General features: G+C 36.6%; 2 protein-coding genes across 3 annotated transcripts; both read left to right on the top strand.

Annotated features, from left to right (window-relative positions):
• The first annotated feature begins 976 nt into the window (after positions 1-976).
• LOC139967314 (sodium/bile acid cotransporter 5-like) lies at positions 977-7,112 on the top strand. 2 transcript variants are annotated; one of them, XM_071970976.1, is made up of 2 exons: positions 977-1,412; positions 5,107-7,112. In XM_071970976.1, the coding sequence occupies exon 2, from the start codon at positions 5,110-5,112 to the stop codon at positions 6,643-6,645; it is 1,536 nt and encodes a 511-aa protein (XP_071827077.1). In that variant the 5' UTR covers positions 977-1,412; positions 5,107-5,109; the 3' UTR covers positions 6,646-7,112. The 2 variants fall into 2 exon arrangements, with proteins under 2 accessions (XP_071827077.1, XP_071827078.1); XM_071970977.1 differs by lacking the exon at positions 977-1,412 and adding an exon at positions 4,257-4,389.
• Positions 7,113-14,476: 7,364 nt separating this feature from the next.
• Positions 14,477-20,216, top strand: LOC139967312 (ileal sodium/bile acid cotransporter-like). The gene is made up of 2 exons (XM_071970974.1): positions 14,477-14,637; positions 17,240-20,216. Exon 2 carries the CDS (start codon positions 17,243-17,245, stop codon positions 18,767-18,769), a length of 1,527 nt encoding a protein of 508 aa, XP_071827075.1. The 5' UTR covers positions 14,477-14,637; positions 17,240-17,242; the 3' UTR covers positions 18,770-20,216.
• Positions 20,217-20,813: the final 597 nt, after the last annotated feature.

Here is a 20,813-nt window from a genome sequence, read left to right as displayed (position 1 = left end):
CAACTTCACCATACCAAACTTCTCTTCACCACACCGAGCTAACGACAGTGTCAAGTTAACAGCACCCATGCCAAGACGTTGCACAAAGTCAAACTGACGGTCACTCACCAAGTTCATTCTAAGCTATGAACACCATTCCGAAGTAATAGCAACGTGGCTGGGTGATTGCACAGTGACAAACTAATAGCAGCATGATACTGGTAAAGACCGCTTATAGTTTAAAATATAACATTAAACTAATACCTCCTACATCCTTCCACGCCATGATGGCACCGTATCAAAAGCCAGTGAGGCGACATCAAACTACCGTCTGCACTATCCAGCCAATCAGGCGACACCAAACTACCGCCTGCACTAACCAGCCAATCAGGCTACACCAAACTACCGTCTGCACTATCAAGCAAATCAGGCGTCACCAAACTACCGTCTGCACTATCAAGCCAATCAGGCGACACCAAACTACCGTCTGCATTATCAAGCCAATAAGGCGACACCAAACTACCGTCTGCACTATCAATCCAATCAGGCTACACCAAACTCTCGTCTGCACTATCAAGCCAATCAGGCGACACCAAACTACTGTCTGCACTATTACAACTATGTTGCATCATATATTAATGACAGCTCACCAATTCGATGGCAACGTACTAACATCATGTGATAACAAACGCCGATGTATTATATGAAGACCAAACATAATAAAAAATAGAGATTCCTCACCCCTTTTGTAAAAGAAAGAAACAATGAAAGTATATCGACAGTCTTTCACGTGACTAAAATGGTTCGATCAGAGACCGCCGACAATTGGTACGGCGAAAATGATAGCATACTTTGTATTTTGTATTTCTACATATTTGTTTTCATTATCAACTGCTGTAATAGTGGTATAGGCTATATCGTACAAGTATTTATAATATAACATGGCAAACATTTGAATGTATGATTACTTCTGTCGAGTTCGTTCACGTACTCAATGAACGGCACCATTATAACATAACAACATATACATGTGGAACCACTTGCTATGGTTCCGTTGTAGCTTGGAAGGATGTGATGTAGGGTGGTTTTATTAGTTTGGTGGGTTTGTATTTTAAAACTAAGCGTGAGTCTCTTGCACATATATGCAATAGTATCTAATGTATCATGGATCGTAACGACTTATGACAGAGGTGGTTTCAATATGTACTCATGTTGAATATTCACCACAAAAGAAACTTTGACGAATCACAGACGAAGACCCCCCATCCATCACGAGAGAAAACTTGCCGTTGTTGAGGTTTTCGTGAAATACTTCGGGAGACCGCGAATTGTGCGTAATTCTATTTGAGATTCTAAACAATTGAAGCCTTCACTGGAAGCAGTTGATTTGATACGCTGGTTCTCTTCATCAAGTGACGAAAAAATATATCGAGGTAAGCATAGTAAGGAATATTTTAATAAATAAGTAATCTTTTTTTTCTCTCATTTGGATGAAAGTGTTTCCATCATTTTGAGCTCTTCTGCAATTTGTAAGCATGTTTATGACAACAGTAATATTAACTAACTGAGGAGGTATAATTCTCTACATGGAAGGCTATACTACTCTCGACAACTTGAGTTTACCCGGATGGGAGGAAGCATTAATAAAATTCCGGGTAAATTATATTGCACTGGGTGTAAACTTTTCATATTCAAGGTTGTCTTTAGTTAATGTAGCATAATTCGGAACTTAAATGAGAATGGTACTGGTAATACAAAACCATTATAAGGTATACATATGCACCCAACCTAGCTGTCCATTTAAACCCTTTTTAGTTGTTTACGGTATATTTACATTAAACTCAGCATTAACAACACATTTATTGGTAATTGGTATAAAACTTTATAGCAACAGGCTGTGTTTGCCGGTTTCTGTTTCTTTAGTCATCATATTGTGTAACCAGAAGCTACTTACTAAGCTTGTTAATATACATAATGTCCCCGAAATTCGACATACGACACCTTCGGGGCAGAATAATCTACCCTTACCTAATTTGCATAGATGTATAGATTAATACTGCTTATTGTTATTGAATATTGAGCTATTATTTGTGCCTTTTTTAGTATAACATAAACTGAAGATGAGAGAAAGACTTAAATGACTTAATTGAACTTCTGAAGTGGAGTCTGGTTATGAACTTGAACCAGACACTTGAAGTTATTAACATATAGGCTGTTAGAAAGACTTAAGTAACTTAATTGAACATATATGATATTAGAAAGACTTAAGTAACTTAATTGAACTTCTGAAGTGGAGTCTGGTTATGAACTTGAACCAGACACTTGAAGTTATTAACATATAGGCTGTTAGAAAGACTTAAGTAACTTAATTGAACATATTAGAAAGACTTAAGTAACTTAATTGAACATCTGAAGTTCAGTCTGGCTATGAACTTGAACCAGACACTTGAAGTTATTAACATATAGGCTGTTAGAAAGACTTAAGTAACTTAATTGAACTTCTGAAGTTCAGTCTGGTTATGAACTTGAACCAGACACTTGAAGTTATTAACATATAGGCTGTTAGAAAGACTTAAGTAACTTAATTGAACATATATGATATTAGAAAGACTTAAGTAACTTGATTGTGATCTAAAAAGATATTAGCTATCACAATTCCCCTCAGTCTCAAATAATATCATAAAAAACTATATAACTCTTGAAGTTATTTTTTTCTGTCATTGTAAACAGCATGGCATCTATACGAAAACAATAGTCAAGAAATGTGCAATGAAATGATATTTTCTCTGAAAGAATTTTTCTTCTCATATGAGTATATTTAGTTGTCTACTGCTGTTATAATTAATAATTATGACGTTCCGTAATGAATGATATAGGCCACCATGTTGGTACATAGATAACTTGTATTTATAATTTATGTTACATATATAAACCGGTCGATTTACCACATTTTATTGTATCGATATGCCTATATGAAAATAAAACATACTTTATTAAGTACACTAATGTAGTGAAAATATGATATATTTTCATTAATACCTCAGAAATCAAATAAATTTCATTAACTCTCCATTTTCATGAGTACAATTTTTAAACAGAAAACAAAGCAAAAGTGTATAGGTGAATTTGGCGATTCAACATGGCATAAAATAAGAATGAGTTAGGCTGCGATAGGACGCTCCCGCCCGCCTTTGGAGATGTTATACGTGTTACGGTGTGTTAAGCATCCTGTTCTTGAATGTCTCGCCTTTAAATCAAAAATCAATGTAGTTACTTACACAATATTGACTGTGTTTTGACATGATCCGTCCATTGCGATCTAAATAAAATCAACATTTACATTAGCATATTATGTTAAATATATCAGGAAAGGTTTTGGAATTTTCATATTCAAATTTGTATCGTATCATTGTCGTAACAGGCTAATGAGCAGTTGATTGCATCCTTAGTTTTCATCCAGTTTTAACGATACAACTTTAATGCGGGTATGGAACCTTACAGCAAGGGAAAATATTAACTAAGTATAATTGGGTTGGGGAGAGGGGTAATATATAGGGCCTTTACTTGTAATAGGATTTTTCAGCATAACGTTTGCGCATTTCGCTTATAAATATATATTTTTTCATGTAATAATACCAAAATGTTTACAGTCCGCTGATTTGGTGCCATCTCCCCCGATCAATCACATGCCGAACAATGCTTTTACATGTGCGTAATAATATAAACCTTCATTTCTTTTCATTTAGTAATATTTGGCTATTTTATTGGTACATGTGCGTGATTACGACATCTAGACTGCATCAACGTTATTAATGTAGTCAAATGTTACTAGTAGTTTGTTTTCAATTATTGCAAATATATTATTATGAAAGGTTAGTAGTTTGTTTTACTAACTTATTTGAAGGTTCACTAAGTCAACAGGGCCATGAAAAAAAGGGGAACTTCAAAACCGACATTGCTAAAGCATTCGAAAACTCGAAAATACCCGAATAATTGGCTTAAACACCACAGCGGAAAAATAAGACACATGCATGGGGCAATATGAGTTTCTATGATGGATACACTGGTACATAAATTACAGCGTATGTTTGGGGTACTTGTCAGTAATGCCGTCACTGTTTATGACCTGTATATGCATTGTGGTTGACTTCTGATAACGATTTAAGGTAAACTATTCTCGAAAGGCTAAGAGCTTCGGTGCTTAACTGTTTTAAATATAAACGCCGGTAAATTCGAGAGTGTTTGTACTTGATTTTTCCTTATTACTCTGGAACTTTTTTTTTTTACTTTCTTTTGTCTTGAAACTCGAAAGCAACCAACTCCCAGGTCAGGCCTGACATTGTATTGGTATAAGGAAAGAGGAATTCATAAAGGTGCTAGATGTTTATCGAATAACGCAAAGAAGACCTGGTAAAGTTTGTTCTGAGTTCTCAAAATATCAAAACAAACCTAAACAACCGTGCTCGATTAGTATGTTCTAAGCAAGAAACTGCGAAAACAGTTCTAAATCAACAGGTCATATTTAAGTTTGACAAGAGAAAAGTACAAGTAAACTTCCCAATATATATACAATCCAATATATATATATATATATATATATATATATATATATATATATATATATATATATATATATATATATATATATATATATATATATATATGTATTATTGTTACATGTTATGGTCATAACGCTATAGGTTAGACTATAGCAACAGTCCGCAACATGTTAAGCCTAAGACCCATGATCTTCCATTATCTCTCAGCTACTACCTAACAGATCTCCACCCCTCAGATTCAATGCTCAGACTGTATGAAAGCTAGCTTGGAATAAACAGGGGTTTATATAAAAACGTAACTTATTCGATCTCCTTCGTGCAAGATTCGTAGTTTTCGGACCGTCGGGTAAGAGATTCTTTCTGGAAGTAAGGCTAATTGTTGGTCTGCCTTTTGAACGTTGAGTAAAATTACGAGGAACCTAGGAATTCTCATTTCCGGCTTTAAATTTTGTTTTGCAGTCACCAAGATCCTTTAGTCAAATTAATTTTGTAGGAGGTCTTTTCATCTTTCCTTTTTTTATATATTAAAAATATATCTGACGTGAATTTTTTCCATCTTTTTCTACAGAAAATGTCAAGCAAAGCCAACCATATTGCTCATGGCTTCCAGTTTATTTGCTGGATATTTCTCTTGCACAGTTGCGTTGGTTTCGATACATACCAACCGATCGTAGACGGCAGTGTTCCATTTAAAGTGGTTCGGGATCCCAGCGATAATGTAACCACCACATTTGTAAGTCAGACAGTAAATATTACGTTCACAATCACCGATGTGCTATTACCCGGGGAATTTACGGTCACCGTGGTCCCCAAAGACGAGGAAGATTTCCGACTTACATTTGATGAGCTTCACATGGTAAGCTCCGATGACAACGACCTCAATGTGACAATGGAGGTGTCGGTCACCGGCACACAACTCATCATTTCGGAATTCGACATAGTCGCTACGGGCGAGGACGGCGCCAGATACAAACTCTTGACCCATTTTGTCAAGATCAGACGGGTGCCGAACCGTGTGGCTTTAATAATTCGTTACCTCGTGCTTGCTGCCGTGATAGTCACTATCTGGCTTATTGGTATAACCACAGATATCATGTTAATCGTCAGAATCGTCAAACGTCCATACGGTGTCATCATCGGCATGATATGTCAATTCGCCATCATGCCCTTCACGGCGTGGTCACTAGCCAAGTTATTTCAGATCGATGGCGCGGCGTCCGTGGGATTGGTCTTAGACGGGTCATGCCCGGGAGGTACTAACAGTAATTTATTCAGTGTTCTTCTCGACGTAGACTATGTTCTTAGTATTACCATGACGTTCTTTTCAACCATTATTGCCCTTGGAATGATGCCGCTCAATCTTTTCATCTATGGGTCATCTTTCGTGGCGGCTGGGGAGACGATCCGGACGCCTTTTCTCGAGATCTTCATACAACTCTTGTTTCTTGTCATACCCCTCGGAATTGGCATTTTCCTCGGATGGCGTTGGCCCAAAATGAAGGATTTTGCTGACAAATACATCAAACCAGCTTCTGCGTTGGTCGTTGTGATTTTAATATGCACTGACCTTCCGTTTAATCTCTTTATCTTTGATTCTCCTTGGCAATATTACGCCGCTTCTATCATATTTCCATTCGTAGGAGGAACGTCTGGTTTCATTCTTACAAAGCTTGCAAAGCTATCGACTAGGAAGGCTCTAACAGTTGCCCTAGAAACAGGCGTCCAAAATGCCGTCCTGGCTGTGACCGTTCTGTTCTTTTTCTACCCTCAACCGGAAGCTGACTTAGCAACACGGCTCCCGTACTTGATTCTCATTTTCACCACAATAGAAGGTCTAGCACTGGTATTAATGTACACCCTCTTAAAGAAATTCTACTGGCACGGCGCTCCATACGACGATGGAGATCAAGATGGCGGCGAGGAAGTCAAGGAGACCGATGCATACATAGCAAACAATAACGATACTAAAGAAAGTGACAATATCGCTACCATATCAACAGGAGTTCTCGTTTCCAAGATGGACGGCGGGAATCAGGCTGAACTCGGACCTGACACCTTAGCTGATGCTGCTGGTCATCGTAACCTAGCGTATCGCCCAGATGAATGATCTTTTGAAAGACAGTAATCGTCCACTTTTAAGCAAAATCAAACTTTTTGTATTCTTTGTTGACTATTTGAATGTTTCTGGTTGATTTTGTTTTCTAATACAACAAACAGTTGAAGAGTTTATGCTAGCTTTTTACTAGTCATACTTACAAAGATATCAATCTTACGTGTGACGGAAGAGTGTTCGATATTGGAGGGGAGGAAGGGGGTACAAATGGGGGGGGGGAGGATTGGTGGGTTATATGATTTGATGGGGAAAACTATTGAGGTACCTCTTAACTTGCCGACAAGATAGATCCTGTTTGAATTTCGCACTACCACTTTTAAGTATTTTCAATGTTTTTCAACAAATGGGGCTATTTTTTTTATTTCACTTTCTGTCTTAACAATTCCGTTAACCGGGCATTTTGTACTTTCAATTTTATTAAATGTTTTATTCAATTACTTCAACGGAAGGGCGATAGCATATTTTTAAATAATAAAAGGGCACTTTGTAATCACCAAAATGGGCACTCCTTATTCATAAAAGGGAGCATTTTGTGCATTCCGAGTGATACAAATAATGAGTGCAGCTTGCCTGTAAATAACGTTATCTAATAATAGGCCTACATTACCCTAATTACCATGTATAAGTTCGATGATTGGCCTAAACCATTGAAAGTAAACCACTCTGTCGAATTAAAATACTGTATATGTATGCGTGTATGTATGTATGTCTGTATGTATGTATGAATGTATGTATATAAATAAGGAGGTTATGATTCAGAGCTGTTTGTAAAACTATGATTAAATTACGCTACGAATTCTGACCTTAGGATAATCATGTTTCTTGGAGGTCTTTAAAATTAATTTCTTAATTGTTGAAACAGAAATGTTAATATTTCATGGATAAAGTCACTCTTTTGTTATATTATGTTATATTACCTATAATATTATGAATTTTACGATATGTAATAAAAGCCTTTTTTAAGAGCTCTCTTTTACTGAAATATAGTCATGGTAATGTAAAGAACACAATCTTTAATAACATTATGTCATATTTTGAATTCGTCGAAAAGACGCCGGGAGCGGCTATTATAGCACCCTCTTTAGACAAACAAACAAACTTTATTATGATAGGGATGTTTTCTAGCATGGTGAGACCCTAAATTATTGCAGATAAGATTTCACCCACCCCCCCCCTTCATCCTACCCTTCCAGCACCCCACCCCATTCCCGGCCATTTTTAGGTGACCGCGGGAAACTATCGTAACATCCATTGAATTAACTTTTCAAAGGAATACATAAAGATACTTTTTAAGAAACGTTATAACCAAGAAAGAATCGGGGCAAGGAAAGCCAAACAACCAATCTATTGATCTTTTCTCCACCCCAGTCCCCTTGCATCGAGCCTGTTTGATCATCGCCAGGTGTATATCACGATTCCCTTAGAAAGGGAACATATACTACACATAATCATAGCCAAAAATGCCGAGAAACAACACATAAAGAATTAAAGAAAGAGAAAAGGGGAGCTAGGAAATTGCATTCCAAAAATAAGATAATCCGATTTAGTTGACGATTAAGGAACGATTGGAATTAATGATAGACCTAATAACTTTTGGACAACGTTAAATTAGGCCCTTTTGCGTATCAGAAAGTCAATTAGCAACCTAAAGTTCGATTTGAATCATTTACATTTTCGGGTGTGATACGCAAGAAAACCTAACAATCATATTTTTTAATGTAGCTTTCAAGATTTATTTGGAATAATGAAGCCTTTTTTTTTAATGATTTTTTTTTCCCGATTTACCCTTTGAATTTGATTGACTCATTGTCTGGGACACAGTAAGCGTCGGAACTGTACACATTCACCAAAAGCCAATTGGGACAATTTCAAAATGTTAATACCGCTCTAAACTGTACTCCAATATCATGCTCTCAAAGCACTGGTATTGACAGTACAAACAGTTCCTAACCTTGATCTGCTAGAAACATGATATTCATACTGTTCATACTGACAATACGAGTGCTCTGAAGCGGGACTTGACACTGCAGTATAGAAAAATTGTCCCAACTGGGTGTCACCAATCACTCTGTCATGAATTTTTACAGTCGCTAGTCATGAATATTCATAGGAAATGTTGTTGTTTGTGAAGGATACATACGTAGGGAGCGTGTTCTTTCTTCATGGAAATAATTGCACTTTCTATAAGATATAATTTTTACAATGAAGCCTACTGTCACAATAAGGGTATACTTGGGGATACAATTACGAATAAACGTGCATTGGTTTGATTTAAAACCTGAAGACAACAGATAATGTACGCGATCTTAGCCAAAAGGCAGATCGCAAGGAGCGATGGATAAAGCCTAGGCATGACAACCAAACAACTTCATCCACCGTCAACCGCAGTTCCCTTACATCGAGATTGTAACTGCATAGTCATGACGGTGTTACATCAAAGTGGGTATCACGCGTTCTTTAAAAAGGGAGTAGCTACTGCGCATGATTAGGTTTACAGGCTGGTGAGCGATCTACTGTGTATAGTGTATACACATTATCACATGATCTTAGCCACACGTAATAATAAAAGTAAATAAATACGGTGGCGCTATATAAGAAATAAAAAAGTTCACTCTTTAGACCTATCAAAACTCTTTGTGGAATACTGATAAACTTATTGAAAAAAGATGGCCAACAAACACATATACCTTTGGATACCCTTCAAAATTCCCATGTCAGTCATTCATGTAATACTATAGAACAAAACAAGCTTCTATATTACGACATTTCTTTTAGAGGAAAATACATGACACCTTCTTAAATGGATACAAAGATTTTAAGACATGTAGTTTTACCGTTCTTATATAATTTGGGGCGAAATGCAGTATTTATTCCACCACAGTAAGTAAAGTTATCTGGACCTAAGTCTAACTGGCATCCCTGATCTTTCTTAGAAATTATTGGTGGTGTGCTTTCAGAGTCACTTGGTTTGTTTAATTCCGGATTATCGCCACCTTTCCTGTCACCCATTTGCACATCGTTGTATGGAACGCCGTGCCAATAAAATGTCTTCAGTGGAGTGTAGACTAAGCATGTAAAATTCCTTCGATCGTTGTGAAATCAGAATCAAATACTGAATATTAAATTAAAAAATCACAAAAATGTTGGATTGCTCAGTTGCTTTAACTGAGCAATTGAACATTTTTCTGCAAAATGTTTAATTGACAACTTATCAGATCTCGTCAATTCAACAGTTTTCTGAAAATGTTCAATTGTTCACTTCATTCCAAATGAGCTACTGAACAATTTTCTTTTATATTTATATTTTATATTATCCCAGTAAAATTTCATAACATATTATCTTGTTATCTAAACAATTTACTGAAAATTTTTGACCTACTGGGGCAAAGTTTTCTTATGTTGGTGGCATCACAGGAAGCGTTCATATACTCTGTGTATGTTATAATTATCCTACATCAATCGTTGTTTGAATTTGAATGTGAAATCATATAACCTTTAACGTGTACAAGCCGTTTAGCTATAGGGATACGTCATCACACATTAATTTGCTTATACTTCAGGTGTCGGTTACATCTATCGAATATTTTACAAGTGGTAAATCTTTTAAAGTAGCATGGGACTGATCAATCATATAATTCATCTGTCACATTGAACTCGGTAAGCCTATAGGAACGAAACAATTCCATAGTTGTGATATACTGTTAGCCCCAGTTCCATTCATTATACGACCGTGATCATATAACGATCAAGGCAGTGTTATATCTAGCATAGTCAATGCCCTTGCAGTGGGATGATAAATACTACAAATGCTCTTAGCCAAACTACAAAGGAGCAATGTTACTATCTCTAAGAAACATCACTAAGATAGACCCCCCCCCGCCCACAAACACACCCCAGTCCCTCTAACTATAACCATGCGATCACGACGTCAGTATTTTCACCCGATACTCATAGCTAGTACAGTATACAAATAATGAATGGTTATGAGTGCAATAGTGCAAATATTTCATGAGTTGAAAGATGTAATTTGTTCCATTCAACGAGGCGCAGCCGAGTTGAATGGAACAAATTACATCTTTCAACGAATGAAATATTTGCACTATTGCACGAATGGAAACCATTCATTATTTGTTTATACAACATATTATATTAAGATGGGTAAAATGCACTCATGCAACAGATTGTTTTGAACAGACAGGTTTCTCTGCTCTCATACCATTGAAAAAAGTGCTACCAAAAAAGTATAACCCATGGTTCTATTTCATAGAGTGGAATAGAGCGGATTTTGCATGCAATCAACGAGCAATTGACCAATCAAATGACCAGAATACAATTAGGTGTTGTATAATAACTACTGTTCATGTTCCACAACCGTGCATCAGTAACTAATGATTGAAACATTCTTCACGGACAGGTGATCTTGTGCAAGTCTCATATAGATACAAAACAAATACACATAATGGGACCTAAGGTGGGGATGGGGAACCCAGATTACACTTATGGGTAGCTCCACGTCTAAATTAGGCCTAGTTTACCACGTCAAATACTCATAGACTCCTTGTCCAGTCGCGCAGTTCTCTGTCTTACATGGGGACGTGTAACCGCTTTGCAGTAATTACTGTGCCACCTGTAACACATGTTACCGTGTTACGAAAACAGCGCAGTAGTTACTGATGCACGGCTGTGTAACATGAACAGTAGTTACTGTACTAGCTATGAGTATCGGATGGCAGAAGCGATGACACAGCCTGGCCATGACAACCAAACAACTTGATCCACTCTTAACCTCAGTTCCCTTACATTGAGATTGTAACTATGTGATCGCGTGAAGCGATGATACAGCCTGGCCATTTTTCATTTTTTCATTTCTTTATTCCAGTATAAATTTACAGAGAAATTTATAAATAGGATAAAAATATAACAATATACAAAACATCAAAATACAGGTTAAGACATATAAAAGTTTATGAGACTAAGTTAATAGTGAAAACATAAAAAGCGTTACAAAAGTTATCAAAATTATCAAAAAGCTACAACAAAGGATCTAAGAAGCTGTCTTTACCAGTTTACAAAAAGGGGCTGTTCTATAAATAAAACGATTTCTTAAAGAGTAAAAATTCTAAAATATTATCAAAAAGCTACAGTAAAGGATCTAAGGAGCCGTTTTGTACAAAAATGGCTGCTCTGTAAACAAACGAGTTCTTAAAGAGTTTAATTCTAAAAGATGGCGTAATATTAGGATTTCTCAAATTGTAATTTGTTTTATTGCACAGAGAGTTGAGCTTGGAATGTAGAGGATGTTCGTTAGAAGTTTGAATATTTTTGACAAGTCGTATAAATTCATTCCTAGCAGATTTATTGACTCTATGTACAAGATTCTCATAATTAAGCCTGAAAATTTTTGAACAAAATTTAAGAAAACTTCTTATTCTTCTCTTATCTTTAATGTGTACAAAATGGTACCATACTGGAACCGCATATACTAGGATCGGCAAGACAGACGCCGCGAGCACCCTTTCTGCTGTATCACTGGAAAAGTATGGGACAGTGAATGCTAATGTTGAAACAATATAATACACTTTAGCTAACATTTTCGAGATATGATTTGTAAAAGTTAACTTATCGTCAATGCACACTCCTAGATACATAGTGCAAGAGGTACGTTCAACGCACGAGCCCTGAATTATAGTTCTCTGTTCTTTAACATTCATTAAACCTTTGTGCTTAACATTTATATTTTCAAACAAGATTTCTTTTGATTTATTTGGATTCAAAATTAGATTTTTCTGCTCACACAAGCTAACAATTCTAGAAATAAAGTACTGATATTCATCTTAATCTTTACTGTGTGTGCTTTTACTGATTCTGCAAGAAACAGCAGTATTATCTGCATATTTAATAACATTGCAGTTGGAACCTGAACGAATCTCATCCGTGTAAATGGTGAAAAGTAGAGCCGATAAAGGACCCCCTTGAGGAACGCCAATTTCAATATTCGACTTAGAAGAAAAACCCTTCTGTAATTTAACTTGCCTAGACCAGCCTTGTACAAAGTTTGCAAGCCAATGAATAAGCCATGGTTCTTCAATAAAGCTACATAGATCTTGAATTAGGCGATTAGGCAATACCGTATTAAATGCGCTTGAAAAATCTAAGAAAAGGACTTTTGACAGTGTTGTGTCTTTCTGATAAAGCCCCGAAAAGATGTCATGTACAAGAGTAAGTATGGCATCAGTGCATGAAACTCCCTTTTTGTAGGCAAATTGATTTTTGTCTCCATGTTCAATGATAGACTGCATTATGTATGGGAGTAGAATTTTCTGCATGCAGTTAAATCCAATACTTGAAATATCTATTGGTCTATAGTCTTTAACTGAAATGGGATTACCTGTTTTAGGAACGGGCGACGTTTTAGCATGTTTCCACGAAGATGGAATCAGACTCTCATTAATACTTCTGTTAAAAATAGTTGCAAAAATACTTGACAGTTCATCAGAACAATATTTGAAAACCCACCACGAGATGTTGTCGAAACCTGAGGCAATTCCACTTTTAACCAAGCTAAAATATGTGTTTACTTCATTTTTTACGAAAACTACAGGTATATCATTAGTTCTTTCTGGTAAGATCAAATTAACATCCTTAATAATAGCACTTTTAAAACGTCCAAAATGTTCATTTAATTCAACTCCAAGTTCACTAGATATCAAGATTTTGTGATGGTCACCGGGTTTGCTAATAGATTTTAGCAGGCTCCACAGAGAATTAGAATTTGATGTCACTTTCTCAAAATAAATAGATCTATTTTTGTGTACGTGCTTATTGATTCTTCTTTGTAAGCTGTTTCTCTTTGTAGTATCACCGGTTTCGATTGCTTTCAACTTCTCCTTTTCTAATTTCTTTATTGTCTCATCCGCTGGTAATCTCTTCATCATCTCCGAGGCAGGTATAATCTTATGTGGGATGCATATATCACTAGTGAAGTTTATGTAACATGAAACCACTTCAGTTAGCTCATGCAAGGTAATGCAGTTTTCTGTAAAAATACTCCAGTCAGTTGAGTCCAACATTTCTCTTAAGTTCTTGATATTGTTCATACTAATGTCCCTCTCCCTTCTTCTAGTCTTCTTTTGGAACAGGCGATGTTTCTCTGTGTACTTTGGTATGACGCATATGCTGATATGGTCAGATGTGGCTATGGGATGTGGCCATGACAACCAAACAACTTGATCCACTCTCAACCTCAGTTCCCTAGCATTAAAATTGTATCTGTATGAACGTGACCGTGTTACATCACGTGAGCATCACCAGTCTCTTGATTGGATTAGACACTAACACCTGATCTCGCCTCAAAGGTTGGTGTGCCCTGTGTATCTGCAAAGAATAGTTAACAGGCCTACACATGATCCTAGAAGCGATGGATTAAAGTAAGAATATCGAAGTATAATGCGTTCCAATCGCACATAGCACCTAAGAGGTGAATATACTTGAAATTACAAACAAACAAAAAATCCTTTATATCAGCGACGATATGGCTAGCGAGATATAATGCCTTTATCATTGTTTAAGGGAATAATTATTGACACCGAAATTCAAATCAAACAGTGAGTTGAATATCTGAGTACCACTTTAAAATATTATTTACATTAACCATCTTGCAAAGTTTGAATGCTCGTGAAAGAAAATACTTCTGCTTTGTCGACACAATTGGAGTAAAGGTAGCTCGTTCAAATGTTCAGTTTACTTTTTGTTCGGCAATCCACCAATGAATTGGGAGTATTCTTCGTTGGGAAAGGTTTCAAACATCGGAATATGAATATTCACTATTAATAAATATAAATATTCATGTTTTCGGTTAAAAAATAAAAGACTAGTAACATGAAAGGTGTAGAGCTAGCCAGTACACGATTTTTGCTTGATTGATCCACAACTTAAACGGAAATCAAGCCATATCACACTTTGGGATATCTTTAACAGATAAATAAGGTATGGTTTTATAAAGTTTTATCATTTCTAATTTTCTTCAAGTTAATATAGACGCTAAATTGGCGATTAGTTGACTTTTATTTTAAGTTCTGAAGAAATAAATAAGCTGGGTCTAACCTATGGAATAATGAAATAGGCGATTATAACAAAATATTCATTTTGTTATTTTAAGTGTTGAGTTGCACCGACACTTTTTTTTTTAAATAATCATATAGTTTTGTTTTATGACAGCCAACTTTTGTTTGACATTTGCTAATATTGTATAGAAAGGTGTATTTACAGCTGACATTATACGTAAACGAAGACACGAACGGAACATGAAATGTTGGAATCAGAAAAACTTCGTCATTAGCTAAAACAATCAATTAATTAACATCTCAATTTGATTTGTGTAAATATAATCTGAGTTTGAGTCGTAATCGGTACAGGTTTGGTATAGTTGCCGACAAACACATGTTTATAAACAAAATATTGTAATATCACCTCTGTAGTTTGATAATACACTGATCGAAATCAGTAAATATGGAATTATTTTTATATATATTTTTATGGATTCCTTTGTTTTACCTAAACCTCTATCATGTATGCGATAGCAGCAGATTAAGTCCACAGATATATTTTCTGCTGATAATAACTTAAGATAGATGGTGACATTTTGCACTTATCCAGTAGACTTTAACGAATAAAATATTACAACCCCGGTCTATCGTGTATAGCCGATAAATTATCTTGCTTGTCGAGTCTTATCAAGTTACTTCAAATATCCAGCTTATTCTTCATTCACTTATAACAGTTAAGCCAAGATCATCTGTTTAAATTAACAAAACTATAACTTCAACATTGGTTCTGTCCATTTTCATTCGACAGTAAAAACTAAGTTATACTGCAAAAGCAAACATCCGATTGAAAAAGTATAGCATTCATTTCAAACTTGATGCCATGAACCTCTAGTTTCATCATGGTCAAGAAGACACATATACACCCATGACACCTGAATTGACCTCAGAGTACCGTTTGATGCTCGGCAGACTAAAATCATTCACTATCTCTGACGACTAATGTCATTCAAAACAATATTTACGACATTTTCTAGTCAAAATGGATCGAGCAGTAATTATTAGCAAAACCAAAATTGACCCGACTGCTTTAAAAATTGAAGTATTCTATATATATTGCAAATCTTTTTTTTTTTAAAGGGTGTGAAGAGACTCGCGCACAAAGAAACGTCTCATGCCGGTAATCTGACCTAGTTTTGAATGAGGTGTAACAGAAGTGTTAGACACCACCATCGATCCCAGAAAATACACACACAGCTTGCTACCGTCGGTAATTAGACAATACTGGTACAGTCAGTACATACAGCTGCGCTCAATACCCAGAACACATTGTACATAGCAGCGATGGACATTTCAGGTCCAGATAACAGATAACAACGTATCATGTTTCATTACTGTCTGCATTTTGTAGCGACAAGAAAAACAATCACTTGCAAGCAACGGAAAGTTAACTTATCAGAGGGCGGCACACGGCTTGAAGCGAGTCTTCAATGCCTTTAAACAAAGGGTTGTCTAGTTTCCCTTTACAATGAGCAATTCTCGCTGGGTTTCCTTTTTAATTCAGAGGACTTCAAACGCTCAGATGATTCGTTATGATTCGATGATTCGTTAAACCCTCAGATGATTCGTTATGATTCGTTATTCAGATGATTCGTTATGAGCTTCCATAAAGGTTTCTTCCTTCGTTTCTCTCATAGCGTGTTAATTTGTTCTTCTATGTTTTAATTCGTTCATTTTGCTCCAACTTTTTCTCTTTTATTAATGTCTTTCCTATTTATATTCTGCTCATAATGTGGTAAAATTATTTCCTTGCTCTTTTTTTCGGTGTCTGAAATTCCCTTTCAATTTTCCGTTATTCATGCATGTCGTTATGTTATTATATATTTATAAGAAAAGGATAATTTCTCTTGTAATCTCTTCCCTTTTCTGGGTTGAATGTAACTGTGGATTGATCCTATATTACACTACATGTATAAGGTAATGTATGTATGTATGTATGTATTTTAGATCCTCCTGGAAGCAGGAGCTAGCGAAGAAGCCATCATTGGCTTATCAAAGCCGCAAGCTGACCGAAGTCAGTCTCTTAGATTCATATTTAACGCCCATGATTGTGAATTGTCAATTGTCAACAACTCTGTAACTGGACGACATACATTAATCTTGGAGTGACTCGAACTGGGGACCTTATGATTGGAAGGCACCGGCGTTAACCACTGAGCTAACACTCCTTAAATATGACTTCTAAAATATGGCTGTATATGGATCGCCACCAACCAAGTGCTCGGGATAGATCAGTTAGTAGAGCGCCCGGCTCGTAACCCAGGGTGACTGGGCTCGTAACCCAGGGTGACTGGGCTCGTAACCCAGGGTGACTGGGCTCATAACCTAGGGTGACTGGTTCGAATCCAAATCTAGCCATAACTTTCTTTGCTCTGTTGACATTGTAAAATAATTGAATTATATAGATTGAACTTATTTGCTCCAAATTTTAGGGACATAACCCGCTTATATCGGAGCGTTTATTTCCATTTCATCTTCTTCCTCAGATCATGGCAGAGGCTGTTAGGAGAGCACCGTGGCTACATCTACCATACGTCTGCTACATTTCTATGCTACTCCTTGGTATTGCTCATGCCGACTGCAGGTTGGAAAACTACCAGCAGAACGAAAATTCCACCTCTCTTTTTGTTGGTAAGACTGTTAGCCTCAATTTCTCGGTGACCTGTGACGGAAGTAGCACCTCAAAGGTCACACTCATACTACAAGATCAAAATGCATTCAACGTTACTTTCGACGAACTTACCTTTAGCAACAACAACGACAACGACTCGGTCAGTGAGATAATGAACGTGAACGTCACAGGTACACAACTCATCATCTCCCAGTTCACAATCGTCAGCATAGCTGTCGGCGACGAGAATCGGGAACCAACAACACTTATCCTGTATTACATCAAAGTGATGCGTGTTCCGAATAGACTCGGTCAAATTGTGCGTTACCTTGTTACAGCAGCTGTTGTCGTGACCATCTGGTTGATTGGGGTCACCACCGACGTCAAGATAATAATCGGAATTCTCAAACGTCCATTCGGCATCATAATTGGAATGCTCTGCCAGTTTGTCATCATGCCCTTCACTGCCTGGTCACTAGCAAAGCTCTTCCAAATCGAGGGTGCGGCTGCCGTGGGGCTCGTCCTAGATGGGTCCTGTCCGGGAGGTACGAACAGTAACCTCTTCAGTGTATTGCTCGATGTAGATTTTGTTCTCAGTATCACTATGACCTTCTTCTCAACTGTACTTGCTCTGGCGATGATGCCGCTTAATCTTCTGATTTATGCGTCCTCTTTTACTTCTGCCGGTGAGCAGATTCCTACTCCGTTTCTGGATATCTTTATACAGCTTCTGTTCCTTGTTATCCCAGTCAGTATAGGAGTGTTCCTTGGATGGCGTTGGCCAAAGATGAGGGATGTGGCTGAAAAATATATCAAACCCGTCTCGGCGTTAGTTGTCACGGTTTTAATCTGTACCGATTTACCTTTTAACTTGTTCATCTTTTATTCACCATGGCAGTACTACTGCGCATGTGTCATTTTCCCGATGATCGGAGCAACTGCCGGCTTCATCATCTCCAAGGTGTCCAGATTGACAACCAAAAGGGCTGTTACGGTTGCCATAGAAACAGGTGTTCAAAACGCATTGATAGCTGTAACCGTTTTGGGGATCTCCTACCCACAGCCTGAGGCGGACTTAGCAATTCGTCTGCCGTATTTGATTCTCATATTCACCACTATTCAGGGAATTTCTTTGGTAATTGTTTATACCCTTTTAAAGAAATTTTATTGGCATGGTGTTCCATACGATGATGATGATGATGATGATACAGAGACTGGGCAGTATGACGTCAGTGGTGACAAAAAGAAGGAAACGGAGCAAAAAGAGGAACCTTCACGATCAAGCGTGTTCACAATTTCAAAGAACGACGCAAACGGTGATCATAAAGAAGATGACTTTGATGTAGTCGATTTGGGACCAAAAGTCACTTCTGCAAAGACAAATTCTGCATACATTGTGGATTAAATTTTGCTTTCGGTATAGTAATAAGTTAGCTTAATAAGCTGGCCACGACTTTAAGGTAGGTTAACATGACAGTGTTCAACCAAAAGTAGCTACTATACATTCTAACTGATCACCTTTCATTGATAACTAACAAAATCTTGAACCCATGATTTCATTCACATATCAATATAATGGAAGCAAGCGTTCGCTAATGTTCGTCGATTAAATTGAGCGTATCACCAGGGGTATATATGCATATTTTTAGAGTTAAACCTTGATTTCCAAAACCAGCATAATATCTATAAGGTATATATATATATGTAACATGATATCATAGCTAGGCTATATCGTATATAGTTTGATGAGACTGAAGCAGCAGTTTAATCACCATCTTAACACAATGAATTTAAATGCAAGGGAATCAGTGTGTTATATGTAGCTATTACGAACATTGACTTGTAAAGTGGTAATCCAAGTTTCCGAATACAGTACAACAAATATATAATGTATTGAAATTATTAACAAGAAACAACAAAATATCAATGAGTACCTTATTTAATGTAAATAAAAGAAAAGAGCCTTTAATAAGTACAGTACGTGATAGCTTATCAAATTGATTTAAATCTTTATAAACTTGCTAACTTGTGTTAACCTGTTTATTGTTATAACGTATCTATTTTATAAGGTATTTGCCTTTTCATTCAACCTCAAGCACCAACAGTCACAACCACTGACCCTAGCCCCAGTTCAGTGTGCTAGTAACATCTTCTGTATAATACGGTGTGAGATATTACGTAGCATTTGTGCCGCTTTTTCTTCCTAAAAGTAGATAGCATTTACTTTTTCTAAGGAAGACACTACGTCTGTACCAGACCAGTCAATGATAACCACGTTTGACGTGAGGGGAGGGGGCGGACGAGTCAGGGCAACAACCTCTGAGACCCGGTGTTATAAAGGGACCAATCAACATATGATAACACGGGTTTTTTTTTTGGGGGGGGGGTTGCTGTTGTTCATTGTATACCGTCGGCTTTAATACATTTAATGAATTGATGTAAGATAGGAATGGTGTTATTGTTATCTTAAGCTATGCTAGTGTTATTGTTATGTTCACTGCACCGTTGTGTGTAATTATCATTGTATTACGTATTGTTCTCTTGTTCTGTAATGTGTAACCTTTTGTAAGTCTATATAGGACGTTTGCAGTCGAGAGGCGCTCACATAATAACCTTCAATACACTTGTTGATACACATACACATATTGATACACATATTATGTCTGCCCAGTCTCGGGTGTCTGGGTATTAGCTTCCGGATGACTCGACCATGTATCTGAAGCCTTCATATGGGACCGTATACCTTATCGGCCACCTTATATTATTATTTACGTTCTGTACGCTATGTTTAAGTGTGCGCATGTATGTGTATATAAACGTATCTCTTTCAAATAAAATAGTCATCCTTACAACCACAAATCGTTCGAAAAATCCTTTTAACGGTTCTTCTTCACATCACTCAGGCTCACTATTATGACATGCAGTGTACATAAACTGACCAAAAGTATACAATGTTATTCCATAGACAGTTTACGAAGAGCATACTTTGACAATCCTTTTAGCAGCAGAGTCCAACGGTCAGTGTTACCGATGGTGATATATATATATATATATATATATATATATATATATATATATATAAATGTATATATACATATCAAAGCAAGTCTCCACAGAAGCCTAATCTGAAAAAAAATTGTTCACACAGTTACATTAAATCTACTCTCACCTTGTGTTAATCCTACTAGTCATATGTTACCATTATTATTAGTTTGTAACCTGAAGATGAAAGTAGTGACTTTTGAAACATGTCGTTTTTCAGCAGTGCTTTTGTTAATAGATGTATTCGTTAAAGTCTGTGGTGTTCTCTATTTGTGTACTATCGAGTTGTGCTACATAGACCATATATTTAAATGAATATATATATATATAAATATATATATAAATATATATATAAATATATATGACACCAGAATCTAAGTCATACATTGGCATTTCAGGGGTACCCT

The sequence above is a fragment of the Apostichopus japonicus genome, chromosome 5 (assembly GCF_037975245.1).
Source record: "Apostichopus japonicus isolate 1M-3 chromosome 5, ASM3797524v1, whole genome shotgun sequence".
Taxonomy (NCBI): Eukaryota; Metazoa; Echinodermata; class Holothuroidea; order Aspidochirotida; family Stichopodidae; genus Apostichopus; species Apostichopus japonicus.
This window is presented reverse-complemented; position numbering and strand designations above follow the sequence as displayed.